The sequence below is a fragment of the Callithrix jacchus genome, chromosome 2 (genome assembly GCF_049354715.1).
Source record: "Callithrix jacchus isolate 240 chromosome 2, calJac240_pri, whole genome shotgun sequence".
NCBI lineage: Eukaryota > Metazoa > Chordata > Mammalia > Primates > Cebidae > Callithrix > Callithrix jacchus.
In genome coordinates this window covers 6,209,954-6,237,842 of record NC_133503.1, presented here as the reverse complement: position 1 = coordinate 6,237,842, position 27,889 = coordinate 6,209,954, and the positions used below count along the sequence as shown (strand labels likewise).

The following is a 27,889-nucleotide window of genomic DNA, read 5'->3' as shown; positions in this document are numbered from 1 at the left end:
CTAGTAGAGACAGGGTTTCATCATGTTGGCCAGGCTGGTCTCCAACTCCTGACCTCAGGTGATCCACTCACCTTGGCCAAAGTATTGGGATTACAGGCATGAGCCACTGCTCCTGGCATATGTTTGGTTTTAAGAGTTCAAGTTAAAATTTTAGAGTTATATGTTCACTCATTAGTAATATTGATATATGTTGTATAATGCTTGCTTAATTGCTAATTTTCTTATGCTAATTGATGTTTTTCTATAAAACCAAATTCTTTGGCTCTTTACATTTATTGAATGCCATCTGGCTTATGAATTTTCATAAGAACTGCCAAAAAAAAAAAAAGAAGGTGCAGGTCCCTCCCACCTTCTAAACAGATAGAGAGGCCGGGCGCAGTGGTTCATGTTTGTAATCCCAGCGCTTTGGGAGGCTAAGGCAATCAGATCACTTGAGGTCAGGAGTTCAAGACCTACCTGGCCAACACAGTGAAGCCCTGCTCGACCAGAAACACAAAAATTAGCCAGGCATGGTGGTGCAGGCCTGTAATCCCAGCTACTCGGGAAACTGAGGCACAAGAATTGCTTAAACCTGGGAGGTGGAGGTTGCAGTGAGCCAAGATTTCACCACTGCACTCCAGCCTGAGCAACAGCATAAGACCCTGTCTCAAAAACAAAATAAATAAATAAAAATGAAAAGGTAGAGAGTATATCTATAATCATTATTTAATGTGTCATTAGGGAGTTTTCTTTTTAATAGGAAAAAAAATCATTCAACTAAAAATATGTCCTCTGTCTCCCAACTAGAATTTCCTTCCCATGTCACTGCTAGACATTGCTGTGACAATATAGTCTCTCTCTTTTTTTTATCGGATATTCTCCATATTATTGCTCTAAGTACTGGACAGATATCGTAAGTAAAATAAGTACACCTGGTCGCTAAGTAAAATCCCACATTTATATATTTTGTAGTAGCTTTACCTGTTTTTTCACTGATAACATTTTGGTTTAAAGACCTTTTTAAGCTTTCATTGTCTAATAGCAAAGAATTATGAAGTAGATACCCCTTACTTTGCAGCATTTTGTTTTTTCTTATTTTAAAGTTTTTGGTGATTTCCTTTTACCATTAGTTACCAGCTATTAGACATTTACATAAAGATAGTTTTCGCATTACAGTTTCTTTGCTTAGATTACACACACACACACACACACACACACACACACACACACACACACAAACACACACATTATAGATATAAGCACTGGAATGTAGCAGAGTTTTTTAAATAAATGGGCTAGTCTGCATGCCTTTCTGTTCTTTTCCTTCTAATAATCTTAGACTAATAAGATTATAGTTATGAGTCAGACAGCAGTTGTATGGCACCTGTAGATTTTGAGTCAGAAGTAAAATTAACTTCAGTTGATTATAGTCTTCTACATCATTAATTTAACCCAAATTTCTTATAGATGGCTAAGGTAAATGAAATTATATTCTCAATTGCTTTTCTGGTCTAACATGACCAAAGATATAACTGTTAGAGACTGCTTTAATTTTTGAAGTGTTTAAAGAAATTTGAGACAGTATTGTAGAATTTCATTCTTATATTAATGCAATTAATATATTAAGATTCAACCCCATCAAATTATGTATTAGTCATCCAGAATTGAGAGACATGGTTATAAAAATATCATTAAGCTCGGCCAGGCACAGTGGCTCATGTCTGTAATTCCAGCACTTTGGGAGGTCGAGGTGGGTGGATCACAAGGTCAAGAGATTGAGACCATTCTGGCCAACATGATGAAACCCTGTCTCCATTAAAAATACAAAAAATTAGCTGGGCATGGTGGCATGCACCTGTGGTCCCAGCTACTCAGGAGGCTTTTGCGGAAGAATTGCTTGAACCCAGGAGGTGGACACTGCGGTGAGCCGAGATTGCGCCACTGCACTCTAGCCTGGCGACAGAACAAGACTCTGTCTCAAAAGAAAAAAAAAATCATTAAGATGCGTGGTATTTAGTTAATGTATTCCATCAGAGATACCAGAATAATTATTTATATCTGTTTGCTAATTGCTTACCCCAAATGTTTGGTCAGTAAATCAGAAAAATATTAGAGCTATCCAAAGGAACAGACACACTGCAATGTGTTGTAACATGTCTCCATTGCCCATGAATTATTAATACAGTGTTGTTGTGGAGGGGTAGCATAATGTTTTAGAAATAATGCACACTGCAGAATAAAGAGGCCTAAATGTGAAATCTAGGCCCATCTCTTCGTTTCTGTTTAATCCTAGGTTAACATCGCCTCCACTTACTTAACTCTAAATTAGTAGTAATTATATCTGCCCCACAGGTTGTGAGAGGAACCTGTAGCGTACAGAAAATAGTTGGTACTACCTCAAGGGCAGTGAACAGAATATTCAGTCAGGGATCCACATTCTAGGTTCAGCTCACCACCCCATCCCTGGGCGTCTTGGTGGAGTTGTTCATCTCTCTTTGTTTTAGTTTATTTGTAAAGGGGATACATTATAATTTACTTTTCTCGATTTAAAGATTTATATGAGTATTAAATTAGTTATGTACAATTATCAGAAAATTGTATAGTGGTAGGCTGGGCACAATGGCTCACGCCTATAATCCCAGCATTTAGGGAGGTTGAGGGGGGCAGTTTACAAGGTCAGGAGTTCGAGACCAGCCTGGCCAACATAGGGAAACCCCATCTCTACTAAAGATACAGAAAAAAATATTTGCCAGGCGTGGTGGCGCAAACCTGTAATCCCAGCTACTTGGGAGGCTGAGGCAGGAGAATCGCTTGAACTCAGGAGGCAGAGATTGCAGTGAGCCGAGATTGTGCCATTATACTCCAACCTAGGCAACAGTGTGAGACTCCATCTCAAAAAAGAAAGAAAATTGTGTAACAGTAACAACATTATTACCATCACAGAAATGAAAGAAACTTAATTGTAATTGATCATCCTGTTTTTAACGTACTAGATCAGAGAATGTAATATGTCCACTTGTCCTTCACTGTCCTTATAATAGTTGCCTTTTCATGTTGGCACAATGGTAGAAGCTACTGTCTAGGTTATATTTGGCAATTTGAGTCAAAAATTAGTAGTTATTCAGTGTATACACCTTTTTTACTAACAGTTCAGTGAGAGTTTCTGTTATATATCAAGGGGCTAATGTGGCATTCGTTTTTGGGGAAAAATACTAACTAGAAATTGCGTCTGTTCTTAAATTGTAAATATGTGTACATCAAAGCCATCATAAGGGTAAATTTAAGTCTGATAGTATACATGTGTACAGAGTTTCAGTACCCATTGGCGAAATAGCCTGCTGATTGCTGATTGAAAACAGTTGTTAGTTCTCTACTTCACTAAATTCTGAGTGGAAAAACTTTCCTTAATAAAGAACAGATTGAGGATATCCAAGACCTTACTGTGTGGGAATTAATGGCAGATGCATATGCTGGTAGTTAAAATGTTTCATTAGATGTTAATGTCTTGCTGTGTTTTTAATTGTTCAGGAATTAGCCTCTAGAATATTAAAACCATCTGTTTGTTATGATGAAACAGAATGCTTAAATAGTTATTAATTTGTGTTTCTTGTCTTTTTTGGAGGGATAATCCGTAAAACTTTGATCTGTTTGGAGTTTAGGGAATTTGGAATGTGGAAGTGAAAAATAATTTTAAAGCACACCAGTGTCCTGAATAGCTGAAGTATGTCTTTTTTTTCCCCTACCCAACTGCATATATTTTATATGTGTTCTTTCTCTCTTTTTTCTTAAAGGAGGATGAGTTGACTCTTTTTATTTCATAGTGTGATGAGAATCTATTAACAGAGCTGGTTTAATAGTTGATTTAAACTTGAGGATGATTTTGCAGATGAGGGTATTTTTTTATATTCAAGATCAATTTAGACATTTAGAGGAATGAAGGACAGGTAAAGTTTTTAACTCTAAGGATGTACTTTTTCTACTATGTTCCACTAGCTCTGCATAGCCGTTGAGGGCTATACAGACTCCTGCTGGCATAGGTTCTAGACTCTGCTGTTTTATGCCTTGTGACAGGGCACAGATTAGCCTTTCTGAGCTTTGGTTTGTCTGTAAATTGGGAAGTACAATTTAATTATAGAGTATTTTTATGCTTAGAAATAATACAGGAAGACTGAATATTTGTCTTCTGTTTTGTTTTTATAGAGATGGGGTCTTGCTCTGTCACCCAGGCTGGAGTACAGTGGCACAGTCATAGCTTACAGAAGCCTCGAACTCCTGGGCTCAAGCAATCCTTCCATCTCAGTCTCCTGCGTAGCTGGGACTACAGGCATATGCCACAATGCCTGGCAGTTTAAAAAAATTTTTTTTTAGAGATTGACTCTCACTGTGTTTCCCAAGCTGTTCTTGAACTTCTGCTTCAAGTGATCTTCCAGCTTCAGCCTCCCAAAGTGCTGAGATTACAGGCATAAGCACACACCCAGACCCACATTTATTTTATGTAGTAGGCATATTAATTACTTTCTTTCTTGATTACATGGAGCCAGTGAGATAGTTTGGATGCCACTGAGAATATACCTTAGCACTATTGGTGCAAGAGCCAGAAATATAACCCTTCATTTCCTAGCCTTTTCCTGTGTTGATAGCCAAACAATGGTGCATTTAATTTCTTACCCCCAAAATGAAAATCTCAAGTAATGTCACCTTGGCTCTAGTTAATTGCCAGGTGTGTAGAGTTACAGTGGAGAGAACTAATTTACCTGTGCATGAGATCTCAATTTGTGTCTCCAGCAGGCCTAGTATTTGTCTTTTTAATCTATGAGTTTGGCTAGGAAAAATTGTCAACTTCTCATAAATTTATATTAAACAGCTGAAATCATGCCAAGAAGTAGAAGTTTTACATCATCGAATCTTTCTGCATCTTTGAGAAATGCCATGTGTTTAGACCAAAAATGAACAATAGTTGGGAAATTTATGGTTCTCTTTACAAGTTTCTTTACCTCACTTGCCCCTCATTCAAAATTGGATTATCTCATTTCCTAAGTCTGTTTTTCCCAGATTAAAAACGGGAGGGTCTTTATAAATCTTCTGGAGCTGAGTCAAAGTCACTTGCTGTATGGAAGTGAAGTTTGTTGTAAACCCTGAGTCTGATTCAGGTTCCTCAGAGGCCAGGCTAGTAATGTGAATAAATGACAGAGGACAGTGTACAGTGTGGGATCTTTGTCATGGTGCTCCATTGACTTATTACTATTGCATTAGTGCAGTTAGTGCTCTTGTTTCCAGGGACACACCCTTTTGCTAAGTGGACTGTGCTGGCACTGGCAGTCATATAAACCACTCATCCAGTATTACAAGAACAGTCAGGCCAGGTGTGGTGGTGCAAGCCTGTAAACGTAGCATTTTAAGAGGCCCAGATAGAAGGATCATTTGAGCCCAGGAATATGAGACCAGCATAGGTAATGTGACCAAATCCTGTCTCCCCTCCAAAAAAAAAAATTAGCTGGCCATGGTAGTATATACCTGTAGTCCCAGCTACTTGGGAGACTGAGTTGGGAGGATCACCTGAGCTCGGGAGTTCAAGGCTGCAGTGAGGTATGATTGCACCACTGCACTCCAGGCTGGGCAATAAAGCGAGCCTCTATCTCAAAAAGAAAGAAAGAAAGGAAGAAAGAGAGAGAGAGAGAGAGAGAGAGAGAGAAGGAAAGAAAGAAATCTTTATACCATCTCCATAGAAAGCACCATCTTAAAAATTTACCCAGGATTTCTTTTATAAATATTATTGTTATTGTTATTATGATTTAAAAATCAGTGTTTGTTAGTACACATTTCAAAATGTTTCTAACATTTCAGGATATGTTGGGAACAGGTTTTTGCTGGACTGATCTTTAACAAATTAGAAAAGTTTTTTTTTTTTAACACACTTGTTAGGTAAAATAAATAGGATTTTTAAATGCTTCATATTATCCAAATTACATAAAAGTGGCAATCTCATTAGTAAGTATGTATAATACTAAGAGAGCTATTAAGTTTTCTTGGTAGTGGGTTTTGACCTTTTGCTGAACAAGTACTTTAAGAATTTTCAAATGCCAGGATGAAGATTTCTTAAACTAACTGTAATTATATGTGACTTTTTCTTTATAATCGTATACCCCACTATCTAAAATATTTTAAATTACATATGAACACTGTTTCAAGAACAAAATCAGTAATAACACGTTTTGAAGAGTATGGAATGTAAAGGCTGCTTTGCATGCTCACCAGCACACAGGACACTTTTCATGTTACCACTCAGCTTTTGAGCTCTCCTTATTGGCCAATCCCAGAAGACAAGCTTTTATGATCCAGTTACACTCTTTGATAATAGTTCCAAGGGCCATTCTGTGGGAGATTTTAAAGATTGTGTTACATTTAGATGAACTTAAAATATTATACATACTGATTAAACAAATATTATTGAATAAATTCTAGACATTTGGGCTCTGGAGATATAACTGTGAATAAAGTAGATAGAAATCCTGGTTCTGATAGATTTTATCATCTAGTTGTGGTATGGTGGTGGAACTTTGGGGGAGAACAAACAAAATTTGTATACTATGTATTACATTAGGAGGTGTTAACTGGAGGCAGGGTTGTATTGTGAATAGGATGATCAGGGTGGCTCACTGAGAAAGTAACTTTTAAATAAAGGTCTGAAGAAGGGAGATGGTGAGGAATGTGACCTTCTTTCGGTTGAAAATTTCATATGGAGAATCCAGCAAGTGCAAAGAGTATGAGTTGGGAGCATGCCTAGCTTTTTTGAGGAACTATGGGAAGAATAATAAAACAGTTAAGATGAGAAAGGCAAAGACTAGTAGAAAATGAGGTCAGAGAAATCATTTGGGAGCCACAGTGGGGACTGACTGCCTTGTAGGCCATTGTAATGACCAGCAAAGGACTGACAGGTAATGGCCGGAGAGGTAGGAGGAAAAGCAGGGTGAAGCAGAGTGGCTCAGGGATGAGGGAGTGATTGTGTCCCATGCTGTGGTTAGGTCAATAAGATGGGGAGTGAGAATTACCACAGTGTTTAGTATTGTGAAGGCTGTCAATGACTGCACTGCCTTTATGCCAGGCAAGAGGAACATTTGCCCTGGACCTTGCTGTGGCCATTCTTACACCATGTTCCAGAGTGGAGGGGTTCTGTCATTAAGAACAAATAGTTCCTCTTCAAAACAGTTTTGGTTCCTGGTTCTTGGTTCTATTCTAAAAAGTAATGTTGCCCATTCAATGTTGCCCTATCTCTGCTGTGCCCAAACATGCCCAAGCATTTCCCATCACCTGTGTATCTGTCCTTCTGCTCAAATGCCCACCCTTGCCTCCTTTGATGATGTCAACAGTAGCCAATCAGAATTAGCCTCAATTGTGCGGTCCCATCGCAGCCCACAGGGGAAGGACACACAAATGGTCTGCATTAGAGATAAAAACTCCTGCTTTCCTTTGCTCTGCGTGCTCTCCCTTGCCTCTGCCTTGCATACAGAAGGCTCCCTGCTATAGAAGTAAATTGTCTTGCTGAGAAAACTTGCCTGAGTGCTGATTTGACTTTGCAGCACCGAGCACGTTCTTTGAACAGTTCAAAGGATGAAACGTTTGCCTGCTTAGAGCTGGCTGCTTCCCTTCTACATACACCATGCCACTGGCTAGCTGAGATGCTGGAGTTTAAAACCCATATATCTCAACCTGGCTTCTGGAGCCTATTTTCTAGGCCCTCCCTCTTGAAAGTGGATTTCACTGCTGCTATGCATTTTCCTAGCCCCAAGTGGGGGCCCTGCTAGTGGGAGGTGGCTAAAGTGGGTGATGTCAATGGAACATGTAAGTTGGGCTGGGCCATCAGTGTATGTATAGGTGAGGTCTTGAGATGTTAGACACCATACAGGTAGATAGAAGAGGGCAGTAGACCAGTAGCCTACTCTTTACATTGCCACATTCCACCAAGAAACTTAAAGGAATATAGAATTCTTAAAACCTGGCCTTCAGTGCCATTATGAATATTCATTTATGCAAGGTAAGAGGATAGGACATGTCTTATTTAACATGATATTATCTTGATTATACTTTATAGACATAGAGTGTTTGGGTGCCTTCAAGCTCTGTAAATGCTTTTGATAGCCTGCTGTAGAGCTTTGTAGGAGCAGTTTTATGACAGGTGGAGACAGAATCTTTTTTGGCTGGGTTAGACAGAATGGAAACCTTGTTCACATTGAGTAAAACATTTTCCAGAATTTCTTACAAAGAGAATGAAAGAAATAGAAAGATACCTGCATTTCTTTGTTTTGCATATTTCATTGTCTTCTCTTCTAAGGTGGAAAAGTTCTCAGGCTGTTAATACCCTAAACAAAGAGATTATATTAGTTTGGAAGGGCTACTCTTGAGAAAATACTGTAAGGGCTTAAAGAATGGACATTTATCTTCTCCCAGTTTTGGAGGCTAGAAGCCCAAGATCAAGGTGTTAGCCAGTTTGTTTCCTCCTAAGACCTATAACCCTAAGGCGGGTTATAGATGGCCGCCTTGTAGCAGTGTCCACACATGGCTTTTCTTCTGTACCTGTGCATCCCTGGTCTCACTCAACACCTTAATTTCCTCTTATAAGGACACCAGTCAATTTAGCAACCTTCTTTTAACTTAAGTACCTCTTTAAATACCCTGTATCTACATATAGTCACATTCTAAAGTAATGGGGGTTAAGGCTACAACATGTGAATTTTGGGTAGAAACAATTAAGTTTATTTTATTTTATTTATTTCTTCGAGATTGAGTCCACCTCTCGGATTCGAATGCTTTTCTTGCCTCAGACTCCGGAGTACTGAGATTACAGGTGTGAGCCAACACACCTGGCTAATTTTTTGTATTTTTAGTAGAGACAGGGTTTCACTGTTTCAGACAGGCTGGTCTTGAACTCCTGACCTCACGTTATCTGCCTGCCTTGGCCTCCCAAAGTGCTAGAATTACAGGTGTGAACCACCATGCCTGGCCTCACAATTAAGTTTATTACAGAGAAGTGTTATGAAGTTAATATGTTTGGCTATTAATATTTGTCTATGTTCTCAAATTTTCTAGAACATGTATTATGGGACCCCTCCTACCTCCTACACATACTTGGCTTTTAAAAAAATGTTTAGTGTGTGGTTTACCAGTTTAGTTCTGTCCTCATAGAAGTAATATGACCTTTCCTGGGATAGTCACTAATGATAAGTTTAGTGACAGAGTTTATTAAGATAGCCGTGGACAGTGTAGGGGCTTAGTCTTGATGAGATTTTAATTTTTGGCTTGATTTGATATGAACTGGGATCAAAACAGTGGCAAGTTGGATAGAGATTTACTGTCAGAATTTATATTCAAGAAGTTTTGGTAGCTTGCAACCAGAGTATTTTATATTATAACAAATTCTAGATGCTCATAATTTTTCAATTAAAATGGATAACCAGTAAGTGTATGGGTTAGAGAAGAGCAATACTTTTTCCAGAAACAAAGTTTTAAAAACTTGTTATCATGGCAATTTTAAAACATCTATGAAAGTAAAGATAACAGTAGAATGAACTCAACATTTTTCAACTTCAACAATTAAGACATGGTTTAGGCCGGGCGCGGTGGCTGTAATCCCAGCTACTTGTGAGGCTGTCAGGAGAATCGCTTGAATCCCCCTCGGCTTCCCAAAATGCTGGAATTACGGGTATGAGCCACCGTGCCTGGCACAAATTGTTCCATTTTTGGTGAATGGGAACCTCTTCAGTTTGGCTCCCAAGCCCCTTCAACAAGGTCTTTCTAACATGACAAAGGTGTTCCAAACTCATCTTACATACTTCCTTTCTGAGACCTTCAGTTGGATACTTCTGGTTTTTTCATGTTAGAATGGGAAAAACAAGATAGAAGGCATTTTATATTAGAGAGAGGTGGCTATTGTAATGAATGCCAGGCAATTTAAAAAGTTACTTAAGGCTGGGCATGGTGGCTCATGCCTGTAATCGGAGCACTTCAGAAGGCCGAGGCGGGTGGATCACGAGGTCAAGAGATAAAGACCATCATGGCCAACATGGGGAAACCCCATCTCTACTAAAATACAGAATTAGCCAGGCATAGTGGCACACGCCTGTAGTCCAAGCTACTTGGGAGGCTGAGACAGGAGAATCGCTGAACCTGGGAGGCGGAGGTTGTAGTAAGCCAAGATCGCGCCATAGCACTCCAGCCTGGACAACAAGAGTGAAACTTCCTCTCAAAAAAAAGAGGCTGGGCACGCACAGTGGCTCACACCTGTAATCCCAGCACTTTGGGAGGCTAAGGCGGGAGGATTACAAGGTCAGGAGTTCGAGATCAGCCTGGCCAACATGATGAAACCCAGTCTCTACTAAAAATACAAAAGCTGAGTGTGGTGGTATGTGCCTGTACTCCCAGGTACTTGGGAGGCTGAGACAGAAGAGTGGCTTGAACCCAGGAGGCAAAGGTTACAGTGAGCTGAGATGACGCCACTGCACTCTAGCCTGAGCGACAGAGGGAGACTGTATCTCAAAAAAAAAAAAAAAAGTTATTTGAAACATGTCTTTTAAAAATAGAAAATCATAAAACATAAGTTTTTGTTTGCTTTTTATATTCATCCTTGAAAACCAAATAATACTGTCTTTAAATTACTTGTTAATAATCAAAATCTTATTTTCAGAAAGCTGAAAAATACACTAAATAATCAAACATTCCTTCATCTCATTATTTTTGGATTGCATATGTGTGTTGTGTATGAATTTCTGAGCCTGTTGGAAAATAGATTTATCATTTTGTCCATAGTTATACTCAAGGAGTGCCAAATGCCTTCTGTTCATTCTGGCCTGTCTCTTTAATTCTTGTATATCTTTTGTACATTTCCATTCTAGTACATCTTTATTCCTCTATTGTTTAGACTGGCATATTATCACACATAGAAGTTAAAGTCAGTTTTGTAACCTCAATTTTGGCTTTTTCTTTGCTGGCATTTTACTTAAAAAAAATTTTTTAAGGGTAAGGAATTCCTGTCCATGTGTGTTCCTGTCTGGCCTAGAACATTTAATTGTCTATAAATCTTTCAACTCTAAGTCCCTTGGCCATAGGTCTCGGGTGGGTGGGGCCAAGGAGGAGCAGGATGGCCCTAGGGCAGGCAACCATGCCTCTCTGGCAATACCAGGGGGCAGAATAAAAATTTGGTGACCATGGATGTTGCATCTGGCAAGTCTTGGCCAGAAGGGGGAGAATGTAAGCCAAAATAAAATTCTATGCCTCTTCGACCATCTGAATGGACCCCTCCTCTCAGCAAGGGCATCCCAAGGCTAACCTGAGGGGCTGGTTCAGGCTGTGATGGGGGGCAGGGATCAGACACGCCTCTTGATACCCTCCTTCCTTTCCTTTTGGAATTGCTGATAGAACAGAATTTTTTTTTTAAAGACAGAGCCTTGCAGTATTGCCTAAGCTGCAATGCAGTGGCACCATCATGGCTCACTGCAACCTCTGCCTCCCGGGCACAAGTAATCCTCCACCTCAGCCTCCTGAGTAGCTGAAACCACAGGCACATGGCACCACACCCTGCTAATCTTTTGGGGTTTTTTAGAGACAAGGTCTTACCATGTTAACCAGGCTAGTCTCAAACTCCTGGGCCCAAGCAATGTGCCCACTTTGGCCTCCCCAACTGCTGGGATCACAGATGAGAGCCACTCTACCCAACCAGAACAGATACTTTAAGTCTGATAAGAAATATTTGTAGGTGAATCTGGAGGCTTCATCTGTGTGTTAAAACTTTGGTCTCTACAACCAATTATCATAGTAATGGAGACTTTTTTTTTCTGTTGATGTCAGGACTTTAGCTTACTGTAACTTAACTCTTTCAAACAATTTATCCGTCAGAAAATTTTTTCTTTTCTGACTTGATGGGTTGCTGCACATCACGGGGTTTGGTGGTACATTGGTTCTTTCACATATTGCTATAAAGTAATTCCTGAGACTGGGGAATTTATGTAATTCCTGAGACTGGGGAATTTATAAAGAAAAGAGATTTAGTTGGCGCATGGTTCTGTAGGATATACAGGAAGCATGGGAGCATCTGCTTCTGGGGAATCCTCAGGGAACTTCTACTCTTGGCAGAGTAAAGCAGGAGCAGGCGTCTTACATGGCAGGAGCAGGAGGAGGAGCGAAAGAGGGGAGATGCCACACACTTTTAAATGACTAGACCTACAATAAACTCAATCCCAGAGAAAAGCACTGGGGGGATGGCGCTAAACCATTCATGAGAATTCTGCCCCTCAAGATCCGATCACCTCCCACTGGGCCCCTCCTCTAACACTGGGGATTGCAGTGAGGTTTGAGTAGGGTCATAGATCCAAACCATATTATGGGTTCAAACCCCCAGACACTCACACTTAGTCCTTAATCACCCAGGGGCACCTTTCAATTGGGAGGAGCAAAATGCCCTTTGTCTTTGGAGCTGAGGAAACTCAGTCTCTCATTCATTTGTGAAAGTGACACTTCAGTTCCTCAGGCAAATGCACAGGCAGGTCAGTAGAGCTTAACTGGGAGAAAAAGCAGTGCAGAAGACCCTTTAGAATGCCCTTCCAAACTAGAAACCCACTGAGATGCCCAATAGTTAAGTTATTAACTTAGATAATAACTCGACTCAACCAATTGCTTATCTCCTTGTCTTTAGAAAAATTCCTCTTCATTTTCCTTGTCTTTAGAAAAATGAAGTGGAGAAGACCCTTTAGAACGCACTTCTGAATTAGAATTAGGAACCTAAACAAGTTCCTAGGAGGAAAAAAAGAACAGCTGAGAATAAATCCAGGATTGTTAAACAAAGGGAGGTCTGGGGCCCAGGAGCATTTACCAGTTCCACCAGAAGAGTATCCTCAAGTTGGCGAGGCTTTCCATGGGCCCTTGCTGGTACCTTAGCTCTGAATTAGGACAACTGTTATGGAGCCTGAGTCTTTTCAGAGACCCCACATATTGGGGCACTGAATTATACTTGACGAAAAGAGTCAAACTCTATAAAATATTTAAAGAGATTTATTCTGAGCCAAATACGAGTGACCAATGGCTTGTGACATAGCCCTCAGGAGATCCTGAGAATATGTGCCCAAAGCAATCTAGGCATAGTCTAGTTTTATACACTTTAGGGAGACATGGGACATCAATCAAATACATGTAAGATGTACATTGATTCTGTCCCACAAGGCAAGACAACTCCAAAGGAGGGATCGGGGTAAGAGGGGGTCTCCAGGTTACAGGTAGATTTAAAAATTTTCTGATTGGCGGTTGGTTGAAAGAGTTAGTTTGTTACCTAAAGATCTGGAATCAGTAGTTTCCTAATCAGTCTGGGTTCCTATGATTCCAAGGTTTTATCATGCAGATGAAGCCTCCAGGTAGCAGGCTTCAGAGAGAATAAATTGTAAATGTTTCTCATTAGACTTAGAGCATCTGTTCTATTAGTAATTCTGAAAGGGAGGAGGGTATCATGAGTCATGTCTGACCCCTGCCCCCCATCACGGCCTGAATCAGTCTCCTGGGTTAGCCTTAGAATGCCCTTGCAGAGAGGACGAGTCCATTGAGATGGTGAGGGGCCTTTAGAATTTTATTTTACAGCATAATTTAACCTGGGAATAGTATCCATGTTGTAGATAGCTATGTGAGTTATATATCAAACACTGCCTTTTACAATTCCACTTTCTTGCCTTCATATTATTAAGTTATGAAGAAATAGTATTGCAGTAGCCTCCTGGCCTAATCATAGAGTTAAAATTTTCTTCATAAGCAGTGGAACGTTATTAAGTTCTGCTCTCGATTGAGTGTGTCTGTAGTAATGATATAAAAGTTGGTCAGATCTCTCTTGAATTTCTTAATAGCTTCTTGTTTATGTTTGAGACTGTATATTTAGATGGATCTTGGCTTTTTTTTTTTTTTTAAATTTCATTAGGGCTGGGGCGTGGTTCATGCCTATAATCCCAGCACTTCGGGAGGCTGAGGTGGGTGGATCACCTATGGTCAGGAGTTCGAGACCAGCCTGGCTAACATGGTGAAACCCTATTTCTACTAAAAATGCAAAAATTACCTGGGCGTGGTGGTGGGTTTCTGTAATCCCACCTACTCAGTAGGCTGAGGCAGGAGAATCACTTGAACCCTGGAGCAGAGGTTGCAGTGAGCTGAGAGCATGCCATTGCACTCGAGCTTGGGCAACAGGAGCAAAACTTTGTCTCAAAAAAGAAAAAATATATTAACTCACAGTTTTTCTACTGCTATGAAGTCCACTGAACACCTTTAAACGTTGAATAATATGTGTGTTGGGTAGCTGGAAGCACTTCAGTAGTTTTTATTTTCTAAGCTAATAGCACAATTTTTAAGTCATTTTCTATCTGATAATATCTTAAATGTTTACTGGGAGCATCATTAACATGGATAAATAACTTTCCAAAGTCCAAGCATATCCAGAAATCCCATTTCTTACTTTTCATTAATGAAACTTTTCTAATTCCATTAGAGTGACTTTATGATAACACAGATTTTGAGGGAATACGTAACTTTCTTACCATTTAAAACCCATCATGGTAGGCAGAATTCCAAGATGACTTTCAAGATACTTGCCCCGTATTTACTCCCATGTTTAGCTTTTCTTATATAGCACAGTTAACTTTAAGAAAGGAGTTCTTCTGTAAGCCTGACCTAATCAAGTAAACAATGAACAGGATCCTGATTTTCTGCAGTAAGAGATTAAACTGATAGAATCTCTCCTTTTTAAAGTAAACTGCTTTATCGGAATATAAGTTAGATAACATAAAATTCACTCATTATAAAGGTACAAGTTAATGAGTTTTAGTAAATTTAAAGAGTTATGCAGTCATCACCATAGAACATTTCCACCGCTTCAAAAATTTCCCTCGTGACCATTTGCAAATTGGCAGAATGTTAAATTCTTGTGAAAATTTATGTTAGAAGTTGGTGGGCTATTCTTTAATATATTGTTAAATTTAATTTGCTCTATTGCATCAGATTTTTGCAGCTTTTGAAATTAGGAATGTCATCCCGTAGTTTTATTTTTTGTTTTCTTATCAGATTTTGGCACAAATTAGCTTTTTATATTTTTTCATGCTTTGGATCAAATGTTGTTAAATCTTCTTAAAAATTTTAGACCATTTAATTATGGTTTTGAAAGTATCAGTGTAGAATGTTTTGTTCTGTACTTTAGGAATTTATCTATTTTAATTTTTTGTTTTGCTTGCCATCTCTTTTATACTTAGTTATGTTAGAGATATGTCTCCTATCTTTATGGGTTTCCCCCAGATTATATGATAGTTTATTAACTATACAATATTTTAATTTCTAATTATGTCCTCATTTTTAGAATTTTCTTCCTCTGAGGAGTTTATTAACTATACAATATTTTAATTTCTAATTATGTCCTCATTTTTAGAATTCTCTTCCTCTGATTTCGCCTATACTTGCCTTTTTGTCTTTCTTTTTTTGTTTATTTTAATCTTCATAATTAGGTCATTTATTTCTGTTCTTTTACATTTAATAGAAAATACATTAAGTCTGTGAGTTAACTTCTAGCAAAGATTTTACAATGTCTTATGTTTTTAAATTTATATATTTATAATTTTTATATTGTTAATTTTTTATATTCTAATTTTTATATTCTTTATTTTAATGTTTGATTTTCTCTTTTACCCATTTATAATTGTAGAGAGACTTTTAAAAAATTCTCTAGGTGGCCAGGTGTGGTGGCTTATGCTGGTAATCCCAGGACTTTGGAGGTAGAGGCAGGTGGATCACCTGAGGTTGGGGGTTCAAGATGAGGCTGACCAACATGGAGAAACCTTGTCTTTACTAAAAATACAAAAAATTAGCCAAGCATGGTGGTACATGCCTGTAATCCCAGCTACTCAGAAGGCTGAGGCAGGAGAATCCTTTGAACCTGGGAGGTGGAGTTTACCTCAGCACAAAATGCTGTTACTACTTTTCATCATAGAGAAGGCTGCTCATATAATTTTTACATTTTGAAATTTATTCTGATATTCTTTGTTACCTAGTACATTATCAGTTGGTGGTAATGTGCCATAGATCCTCTAGGTGTGTCTCTAAGTTATCCAATTTCCCGTGTATAGACTAAATCAAACTTTAATTTTTAACCTCTGCCTCCTTTTTCATTCTGTAGTTTTCTTGTTCCATGATTAGTAGGATGGTAAAGTTTTCCACCTTCTTTTGGTTTCTTTTATTATTTATAGTATTTTTTACTTCATATAGTTTTAAAATATTTTTTCTAATTTAAAATTTTTGTATGAAATATAGAAGTATAAAAGGTAAAGACTGTACCTTTCGTCACTACATAAAATGACTTTGACAGTTGATTTTTTTTACCTAACCATTTTTATTTCTAACCTTTTTCTGTTTTTCTCTCTCTTTTAAATTTAGCAGTCCTTTGTAACTAATAAATAATGGGATAGCATTCTGTTGATTGATTTATCTGTCTTACTCAACAGAAACCAGATTTTAAAAATTTTTAAATGGGAGCTTAATGTATTTATATTATTATCAGAACACTTTGTGTTATGCTTTGCTTTCTTGCCGCTTTTCTGATTTTCTTTCTGTTTATTATGATTTGAATCTTTTTATAGTTATATTATGATTTGAATCTTTTTATATTTGATAATGATTTGGAAGGCAAGTGGTTTTTGTTTATTTTTGAAATGGAGTCTCACTATGGTGCCATGCTGGAGTGCGGTGGCATAATCTTGGCTCACTGCAACCTCCACCTCCTGGGTTCAAGCTGTTCTCCTGCCTCAGTTCCCAAGTAGCTGAGACTACAGGCACGTGCCACCACACCCAGCTAATTTTTGTATTTTTAGTAGGGACGGGGTTTCACCATGTTGGCCAGGATGGTCTTGATCTCTTGACCTTGTGATCCGCTCATCTTGCCCTCCCAGAGTGCTGGGATTATAGGCATGAGCCCGCCCCAAAAGTAATTTTAATATTTAAATTTTACTAATGGTTAGCATCAAGATTATCAAATAGTTACTTGAAACACTTTCTTTAACCATTGTAGATAACAATAGAACAAAATAACAATAACAAGAGAACCTTTGATTCTGTTATCCCAGAAAAATTCCTTGCCCTGCCCTTGTGTCCAAAATATGTCAATTTTTAGCTTTTATTCACAACTTGGTACTGTACATTCAAAAGTACAATATAGTTTTGTTTTTTAAAAAATAGTTTTTATATTCAACTTTATAATTTTACTTATAGTAGTTATTTTGTATTAGCTTATTTGGATTCCTCAGCTTTTTTCATTATGTTTTTCAGTTATTTTATGTGCCTCTCATCTGAAATACCTTTTAAAACTTAAGGAATAAAATAGTATAAATTTTATCCAAGCTATGAAACTTTCCCAATTTAGGGGCAATTTTGTCTTGAAAAAGGAAAACAATATTTTCAATATTAAATACTTGGCTGCTTTGATAATAGTGAAGTCTATGGGTATATTAAAATTTTCACTGAACAAGGGAATGTTTTGAGCTTACTAAGACATTCCCGAAATATTGTGTAGAGTTCATTTACATTCCTACAGGAAAATGCAGCAGTCTGAAAAAGGATATCTGTTGCTTTGAGGAACCAAATGTGTGGAAGAAGATTCCTTTTGGACACTCTTCTACATTGTCTTTGTAATTTACATCATCTTCTCAAATTCCAGGCATAGATGTATTCTTTACATTTACCCTGTAAATTTTGTTTGATTAATTAATGACACCTACTGGGCATCTAGTATCTTTTTGAAACTCTCCATATCCAAGCTGAAAAAAATGGCACAGCCCAGCTTACAAATGCTGAGCAGATGTGCACAGAATTGCTATACCTTCATCCAGTCTAGGGTGAGGGGACTTTGTTACATGTTCATTAGCGGTGATATAACTGTGGATCGTTATTTTCCTAATTAGCCATTAATAACAGTTAACACTATAATGAGATCACAACTTCAGAATTTGGAGCATATATTGTTGACAATGAAATCTAATGAAAAACAAACTGGCTTCTTATATTTCATAAAAGATGTTAATCTCCTTGATAGAATTACTGCCGCTCATGCCAGATACCAGCTTGCTTTCATTTTATTTGTTTTGTTCTCATTCTGGTGCCCAAACTATTTAAAATGTAATATTCTGATGGGGAAAAACTTCTTACATTAGAGACTGGGTTTTAGTAATCTTTAAATAAACAAGGTCCTTTACTATCTAAAGGCTGATGGTAAGAAATCATATTGCATTGGTTATAAGAAAAGCTTTCTTGTAATAGCTGCCACGGATGCTCATACAAAATCAATGCAGGGAGATCAATTTTTCTTAGCTCTTTAAATGTTTAAGCCAGCACCTGGCCTTTGTGATGTCTCTTGGTTGTAGGTAATAGCTGGGAATTTCAGGTCAAGTATTACAACTTCTGAGTTAGTTATGCTCCCCCAAATGATCCATTGGATGTGGCTAAAATGCTAGTTTGAAAATATATTCATGGGATTAGGAGTGAACACTTCTTTGCCTGAAATCTTGTGGTTTAGCTTTAGTACTTACGGTAGTCAGTTCATTTCTTTGAAATATTGAGCTGTCTGACAGCTTAAAATCCTAAGTTTCCTTTAAACTTGAGCCTGGCTTTAGAGGAGAAAGGGGTGTTGTAGGGGTGGATTTTATGTAAGGCTCTCTGAAGAGAATTCACTGAAGTGCTTTTTGCTGGCAGGACACTGGGAAGACTAGCAGGCTGCTTCCTCTCAGTCCTTCTTGGGTTTTGTCCTTAGCCTAGATAAACATTTAGTCAGATAATTTATGTCAGGGCCACTGAATCTGTTTTTGTGCCTTGGTAAAGTCCTCATTTTCCTTTCATGAAGAAGCATGGAAAAGGCCCAGGTGCAATGCCCAGGTTTTGTTAAGCCTGTTGGATATTAGGAAAAGCCTTGACGCTCTTTATATTCTTAGTTCCCAGCTGAATGTGTATCATCTTGCATCTAAGTTGGGAACTGAGTTATTATTATTATTTTTTAAAATAGATATGGGTTCTTGCTATGTTTTCTGGGCTGGTCACAAACTCCTGGGCTCCAGTGATCCCCTGCCTCAGCCTCCCAAAGTGCTGGGATTATAAGCATGAACCACCGTGCCCAGCCATAAACATGTTGGTAAATATCACCTAACAAGATTATTTTCTTTGTGGCTGTACTATAATCAGGTACCACAAATAAATTGAAACATATTATATGGAGAATACTAATATGCTGTGGAATCATTACTTTCATGTCAAATGTAAACATCTAACTATACTGAGAATTAGGGAGCAAAGGGTCGTAGTGACGTGGGTTGTAGTCTTGGATACCTTGCCTAATTCTGAGCACATCCTTTGCTCTCTTTGTTTTTTCATCCATATCTTTGGAGGTAGTTCTATCTGTTCTTACTTAACTCAGAATCCGTCGGGGTAGAGTTTGATATTGCTTATGAATTAGAGGGCCCATGCCACATGCAAATTTTATTTTCAGTATAACTATAACAATGGGCCTTTTTGAGCTTGAAAAATGTCATAATTATCAAAGGCATTTAGTGAAGAATGACATGCTAGCTAAAATTTGAAGATATATTAAAAAAAATACAGAAGGAAAGAGCTCTTCAAAGACCATAGCAGAGGAGATAAGATCTGAGTTTTAAAAAAACATCTTGACATCAGAAGCACAGAGAAGGAAAGGGTGAGCATTCCAGACAGAGGGAATGTGATGTGAAAAAATGCAGAATATGAATGGATAGGAGAAGTTCAGGAAATGGAGACAAGGTGATGTTCATTTTAGATTAAATCTCTCCTTTATCAGTATAAAAGTGAAAACCTGAAGAGAATGACAATATTCTCAACTTTTATTCCATAGTAATAACAAAAGGCTCATACAACTTGCATCTGAATTAACTTGGAATGAGGAGGTTTAGCATTAACTGAGGAGAAAACTAAGTACTTAAGAGCTTAGGAGGATACAAAGTAAAATTAGCATCAATTTTCTGGGCTTCTTTATAGAGGACTTCCTGGAGAAAGGGATTTTAGAAGAAAGTGATAAAACTGGATTTCTGGAAAGGTTGATAGCAAAAAAGAATGCCTTGTTTGGCGACTTGGGGGAGGCTTACTCTGAATGGTATGACCAAAAGTGAGGTCTGAACTGTTGTCTTTAAAGAGGTACTTTATAGGTCCAAGGAATGTTGAGTCAGCCTCACTGTCTATTCATCTTGGTTTCATCTTCCCCTTCGCACCATAGCCATTTGAAATCCTGCAGGCAAAAATCCACTACTTACTGCTTGTTCTATTCTTTGAAGTAGCAAAAGTTTGCTACTTACTGCCTGTTCTGTTCTTTCCATTTCTCCTGTCTAGAAAAATGGAGCTTGAGATTAGTTTGAGATTTTCCATGTTTTCATTCATTCGCCCATCTCTAATGTTTCTTGTTACTGTCTCCCCAAAGGAACTGTTTCAAATGAGACTGCTGATCATTTCCTAGCTTGTTGCTTTTTCTGTCTTTGCTTTCTGCCTTTCTCCTATCCAGCGTATTTTTCACTGTCCTCTCAGCCATATGAGTTTAATCTACTTTTAAAATTCAGGGCTTCAGAAATCACTTCTCTGAACATCCCTGACAACTTTTTGGTTTCATCGAACATGTATTTCATTGTGTTGTTGTATTTCCCTGTCTTGTACTGCCTTTGTCTTGTTATATTGGGAGCATTGTAAAGGGGCTGTAACTTGTAACCTGCACTACATTGCTTGATGTTTCTGAAAATGTGGTGGTGATGATATTAAAACCAGTGCTCCATATATTTATGACTTACAGTCTTATATAGACTGATGGTTTTCAATTATATGTGTGTGTTCATTTTTAACAGAAAACCAGAGCTTGTTAAATGTGTAGAAACCACTAGAATGTAAGCTTAATGAGATGACTTTTTTTTTCTCTTTGGTATAGTTCCGTATCTTCAGCACTTAGTTCTAGCCCAGATGTAGCACTGAATACGTTATTTGTTGAGTAAGTGCTGATGTAATTTACTTAATCTGTATGTCTTCATTGGTACTTTTAACTATCCAGGAAGAAACCTCTAGGATGTTATCTCAATAAACAAGATCATTAGGGGTCATCCCAGGGGTTGAAGGATAACCCCTTCAATCACAGCAGGTCATCATTTTCTCCTAGGTGAATAAAACTTTCTTTCTGTTTTTGAGATAAGACAGAAGAAATAAGATGAGAAATCACAGTTGATGTAATCTCACTTTAGTTTATTCAATGTTTTTGATCTTTTTATTGAAAAAAATTGCAGTGGAACAGAAGAAAAAATTTGAGGGAAAGACTACTTTCTAATTTATGGACCTTGGTTTGGCTTTTCAGGTGTTTACTTAAGGCTTGCCCACTCTTTTTCTCTACATTGACATTTCATGGTGAATATTTTGCTTATTCTGCCCTCTGTGTTTTTTTCTATGACAGCTTACTTGGCAGTATTCAGAAACTGAGAAGAATATTGAAGATCAGTACCTTAAATTGTTTACTCTTAACAAGGCTCAAAAACAGAAGTTAAGAAGCAGACCACTGACTTTTTTTTCTCTCTCTTTTCTTTTGCCTTTAGCTCAAGCCAGGACAGAACAGCTGCAGGGACAGTGACAGTGAAAGTGCCAGTGGAGAATCCAAGGGCTTCCACCGGAGCAGCTCTCGGGAAAGGCTCAGTGATGTAAGTTTTAAAAACAAAAATCAACTGAAACCACTAGGCCACATGCACACCATTGGTTCAGGTCTGAATTACCTAACTTTCCCTCATCTTTAGAATTTTTTTGGTCTACCCAAGGATTGTGGTTCACACTTTCTTTGTATACATATTTGGCATTGTAGTTATGGTGTCATTTTAAAATGTCGTTTGACCAAAACTGTATTTTGACAAATCATCAGGTATGAGGAAGTGTTTTTTATCTTAGAAACAACAGACTACAAAGAGAAATGATAATACTTTTATTATCTGTGTTACAAGTGAATGAAGTAGTCAGGTAATGCTGAGACTGGGTAATGGCATCAGTTAGCTATTTGTGATTTCTTCACTTAGGAAATTGGTAACAATCCCTTTCTGTTATTTTTATTCCTGCTGGAACTGGTGACTAACCAGCCACTTACTTGGCAAGAGAAGGAATTACATTTCCTGATGGGTTTCTGGGAGGAAAACCTTGTAAGAATGCGTCATGCCTCTTGAGATGTCTATTGGCCCTTTAGATGTGATTTTGATTGTTCTCCAGTCTCCTATGCACCAACAGGGCAGGTTCCCCCGCTGTTGCTTCTGAGAACCACCTACCTCTCTTTGGACTCTCTTGCCTTCTTTACTTATATGTCATATATCAGCATTCTTAACTCATCTTTGTCCCAAGAGCAACACTTCGAAACTCTTTTGTAAAGTGGATCAGGTAAAGAGAACTTTTTATTGTTTATAGCAATCAAGCAGCATTAACAGAGTAAGTGAGAGTGTAGACCAAGACAAAAAGAGATAGCACTTTGAAGTGTCTGGGTATTAAGAAGTAATAAAGGATATGTACTGAGGAGCAAAATCTTTTATTTCCTCTTTTTTTTAAAAAATAAAATACCATACTCTAAAGCAGTGTGCTGTTCATTATAGAGTACAAGATGATTCAATGAATTCAAAAAGAAAATATTAGTACTTTTTTTTTCTTAAAAAAATTAAACTTCACTAGTATTCAGTTTAAAGAGCAGGGAATAGCTGTCTATAATTTTTAAATACATGTATCTAAGGAATGTATACTTAAAACTTTTTTTTACTGAGAGATGTCTACTAACATAAATGGTTGGAGACCGCTATAGCACATGAAACAGTTCTCTATGATAAAACCACATCCACCTCTCCATCAACCAAGGGAGACAACTCTAAGGTACAACCACCTCCTTCCTGCACCTCTTATGATAGTTCATGAGGTTTATGATGAGATGTTATGTAAGAGACATTGAATTCTTACAAGAGTTAAATTGAACAAAATATAATTATTTCTGTGGTATTTCAATATCTTAGTTATAGATAGTTACCACCCCTTCTTCTGTGATATGCTATCAAAAGTATGTAAATAAAGAGTACTAACAGTGGTTTACTGTGTGCGTGCTTGTGTGTGTAAGAATATGTTTTATTGTGTGTTAATGTGTTTGATTAGTTTTGTGTTGGAGCTATGTAATCATAAAACCATGACAACTTTTCTTATTTAAGTTGTTAACAATAGCAATTAATGTTTAATTAGCTGCTTTTCTGAGATTATTTTATACTTTTAATATATCTCATTGACCCTAGAAATTATTCCAGGGTTAGTCAGTCATATTTTCTTCACAGAGTAGAGAAGCGAAAGCTATGTTAGTTTAGGGGACAAGAACCACCATTGGATCTTTGGCTTGTTTCCCATAACTTGCTTTCCTTTAGATTGAAAGAAATTGGCAAAAGACATTCCATATTCATGAATAGAAAGACTGATTATTATTAAGATATCAGTATTACCTTAAGCTATTTATAGGTTCAATGCAATGTCTATCATAATTTCAACAACCTTTTTTGCACAAATAGAAAAGCATATCCTCAAATACATACGAAATTGCATGAGGCCCTAATAATCAACAGAGTCTTGAAAATGAACAAAGTTAGAGGACTCATACTTACCAACTTCAAAACTCACTGCAAAGTTATAGTTAATCAAAATGGTGTGGTCTGGCTAATATTAGGCATATAGACCAATGGAATAGAATGGAGAGCCCAGAAGGAAACCCATACTTGTACGCCCAACTGATTTTTGACAAGGGTGCCAAGACGCGTCAATGGGGAAAGAATTTTCTCTTCAACAGATGGTATTGAGACTACTGGATTTTTATGTGCAAAAAAAATAAAGTTGGACCCTTACATCACGCCATGTACAAAAATAAACTCAAAATGAATCAGTGACCAACATATAAATGTGAATACCGTAAAACTCTTAAAAGGAAATATACAGGTAAATCTTCATGACCTTCAATTTGGCAGTGACTTCTTAGATATGACACTAGAAGCATGTACAACAAAAAGGAAAATAAATTGGACTTCATCAAAATTAAAAACTTTGGTACACTTAAGAGCATTATCAAGAAAGTGAAAAGTCAGGCTACAAAATGGGGAAAAGATTAGCCAATCATATGGCTAGTAAGTGTTTACTATCCAGAGTATGTAAAGAACTCCTATAACTCAATAATAAAAATGACAACCTAATGCAAAAATTGGCAAATAAATTGAAAAATATTTCTGTAAAGAAGAAATATAAAGAAGAGATACTTGAAAACATGCTGAAAATCATTAGTTGTTAGAGATATGCAAATTAAAAATGTAATGAGATTATCATTTTATACCTAGTAGGATGGGTATGCTTTTTAAAAGAGAATGAAAAATAAGAACTGCTGGCAAGGATGTGGAGAGGTTGGAACACTCATACATTACTGATGGGAATGTAAAATGATGCAGCCACTGTAGAAAACAGCTTGGCAGTTCCTCAAAAAGCTGCAATATATAATTACCATATGACCCAGCAATTTCACTTTTAGGTATGTACCCCAAAGAATGGAAAACATGAACTCAAACAGAGACTTGAATGCCAGTGTTCACTGCAGCATCATTTACAGTAGCTAAAAAGTGGAAACAACCCATGTGTTCATCAACAAATGAACTGATAAACAAAACATGACAGCTTGGCTGATATGCACACAATGGAATGTTCTCAGCCATATAAAGGATTGGCACTTTAATGCATACTACAATGTAGATGAACCTTAAAAATATTATTCTAAAGAAAAGCAAGACAAAGAAGGACAAATATTGTATGATCCCACTTCTATGAAGTATTTAGAATAGGCAAATTCATAGAAACGTAAAGTAGAATAGAAGTTACCAGGAATTGGGGGGATGGAGAGAGGGATGGAGGAAAGTTACTGCTTGAGGGTTACAGGATTTATTTTTGGGGATGATAAAAATGTTTTAGAAGTAGATAGTCATGACAGTTGCTTAATGTGATGTAATTAATGCCACTGAACTGCACAATTAAAAAATGGTGAAAATGGCAAACTTTCTGTTAAAAAATGTAAAAATAATTAGGGCTGTAATAATACTTATTTTGCTTTCACTTTATTGAAAATATGGAAAATAGTTATTATAACTTTTATCATCCTTGTCTACTAATCGTGTCACCTGTGTCATTTCTGGTCCTGTTTCTATTGGTTGTTTTTCCTCCTCACTATGGTCATATTTTCCTGCTTCTTTTTCATTCTATGCCAGACATTATAAAATCTTGTAAGTCTTAGTCAAGTCAGTCAACGAAACATTTTAAATTCATATTGTTTATTAATTTTAAAAAATTGTGGGCATATAGTAGGCATATTGTTCATTAATTTTTAAAATTCTTTTTTTTTTTGAGATGGAGTTTTGCTCTTGTTACCCAGGCTGGAGTGCAATGGCGCGATCTTGACTCACTGCAACCTCCGCCTCCTTGGTTCAGGCAATTCTCCTGCCTCAGCCTCCTGAGTAGCTGGGATTACAGGCACGTGCCACTATGCCCAGCTAATTTTTTGTAGTTTTATTAGAGATGGGGTTTCACCATGTTGACCAGGATGGTCTCGATCTCTTGACCTCGTGATCCACCCGCCTCGGCCTCTCAAAATGCTGGGATTACAGGCTTGAGCCACCGCTCCCAGCCTAATTTTTGAAATTCTTGCTTTTTGCAACAACATTATTAAAAAGGAAAGAAAGAAAAATGACCCAAAAAGTGGGCATTTAGTGAAATTTGAGACCTCTATTCACATTTTCCTCACATCTGTGCAGGTCTGAGTTTGCAGAGTCCTGTGTCAAGGGCTGTCATAATGCTTACTCTGCTTTCATTTTATGAAACTCTGGCAATCTGTGGCAATGTGAAATATGCTGAGATGAAAGCTTTTTTTTTCTTTCTTGATATGGAGTTTTGCTGTTGTTGCTCAGGTTGGAGTGCAGCGGCACGATCTTGGCTCACTGCAACCTAGCCTTCAAGGTTCAAGGGATTCTCCTGCCTCATTTTCCCTAGCAGCTGGGGTTACAGGTGTCCGCCATCACACCCAGCTAATTTTTTTGTATTTGTAGTAGGGATAGGGTTTCACCATGTCGGCCATTCTGGTCTTGAACTCCTGACTTCAGGTGATCCACCCGCCTTGGCCTCCCAAAATGCTGGGATTACAGGTGTGAGTCATCGTGCCTGGCTGAGATGAAAGCTTTTAACAAGTCAGCCCACAGAATCATTCTTTTGGATACCAAAGCAACACCTGTCTGCGTAATATTTAGAGAATAAAGATGCCCATTTTTTCTTGAAAGAGAATTAGCAATTAATTTATTTTTTACTTTTATTTTAGTTTTGGGGATACATGTGAAGGTTACATAGTAAACTCATGTTACAGGGGTGTGTTGTACAGATTATTTCATCACCCAGTATCCAATAGTTATCTTTTCTACTCCTCTCCCTCTTACCACCTTTTACCCTCAAGTAGACCCTAGTATCTTTGCATTCATTTTTTTTTTTTTGAGATGGAGTCTTGCTGCATTGCCCAGGCTGGAGTGCAGTGGTGGGATCTCTGCTTACTACAAACTCTGCCTCCCAGGTTCAAGCAATTCCCCTGCTTCAGCCTCCCAAGTAGCTGGGACTACAAGTGCATGCCACCACGCCTGGCTAAATTTTTTGTACTTTAATAGAGATGGAGTTTCACTGTGTTGGTTGCCCAGGCTGGACTCAAACTCCTGAGCTCGGGCAGTACACCTCTCTCGGCCTCCTAAAGTGCTAGGATCACAAGCATGAGCCACTATGCCCAGCCATTTGTTCATAAGTTCTGATCATTTAGCTCCCACTTATAAGTGAGAACATGTGGTATTTGATTTTCTGTTCCAACATAAATTTGAGGATAGTAGCTAGAGGATAGTAGCCCCCAGTGCTATCCATGTTCCTGCAAAAGACATGATCACCTTCATTTTTATGGCTATGTAGTATTTTTTGGTTTATATGTACTAAATTTTCTTTATCCAATCTGTCATTGATGGGCTTTTAGGTTGATTCCATGTCTTTGCTATTGTGAATAATGCTGCAGTGAACATTTGCATTCAGGTGTCTTTATGGTAGAATGATTTATATTCCTCTGGGTTTATACCCAGTAATTGGATTGCTGGGTCAAATGGTAGTACAGCGTTTAGCTTTTTGAGGAATCGTCATACTGCTTTCCACAACAGTTAAACTAGTTTACACTCCCACCAGTAGTTTATAAGTGTTCGCTTTTCCTTGCAGCATCGCCAGCATCTGTTATTTTTTGACATTTTAATATTATCTATTAAGACTGGTGCGATGATATCTCATTGTGGTTTTGATTTTGATTTCTCTAATCATCAGTGACAGTGAGCTTTTCTGTATATGCTTGTTGGCTGCATATGGGTCTTCTTTTGAAAACTTTCTCTTCATGTTCTTTGCCTATTTTTTAATTGGGTTTTTTTCTCTTGTAAACTTGTTTTAGTTCTGTATAGATGCTGGATATTAGACCTTTGTCAGATGAATAGTTTGCAAATATTTTCTCCCATTCTGTGGGTTGTCTGTTTACTCTCTTGATAGTTTCTTTTGCTGTGTAGAATCTGTTAAATTTAATTAGATCCCAATTGTCCATTTTTGCTTTTGTTGTGATTGCTTTTGATGACTTAGTCATGAAATCTTTACCCTTTCCTATGTCCAGCGCAGTATTACCCAGGTTGTCTTCCAGGGTTTTTATAGTTTTGGGTTTTACACTTGTCTTTAATCCATCTTGAGTTGGTTTTTGAATATGCTGTAAGATAGGGGTCCATCTTCAATC

General features: G+C 37.7%; 1 protein-coding gene across 16 annotated transcripts in view; it reads left to right on the top strand.

The window, feature by feature from the left end:
* Positions 1 to 27,889, top strand: part of AUTS2 (activator of transcription and developmental regulator AUTS2) — a 1,215,487-nt gene that overhangs the window by 528,889 nt on the left and 658,709 nt on the right. For all 16 annotated transcript variants that reach the window (XM_035291973.3, XM_035291974.3, XM_078354255.1 and 13 more), the window contains one exon: positions 21,615 to 21,716. In XM_035291973.3, the coding sequence (XP_035147864.1) occupies positions 21,615 to 21,716 (102 nt within the window). The remainder of the gene's footprint in view (positions 1 to 21,614; positions 21,717 to 27,889) is intronic.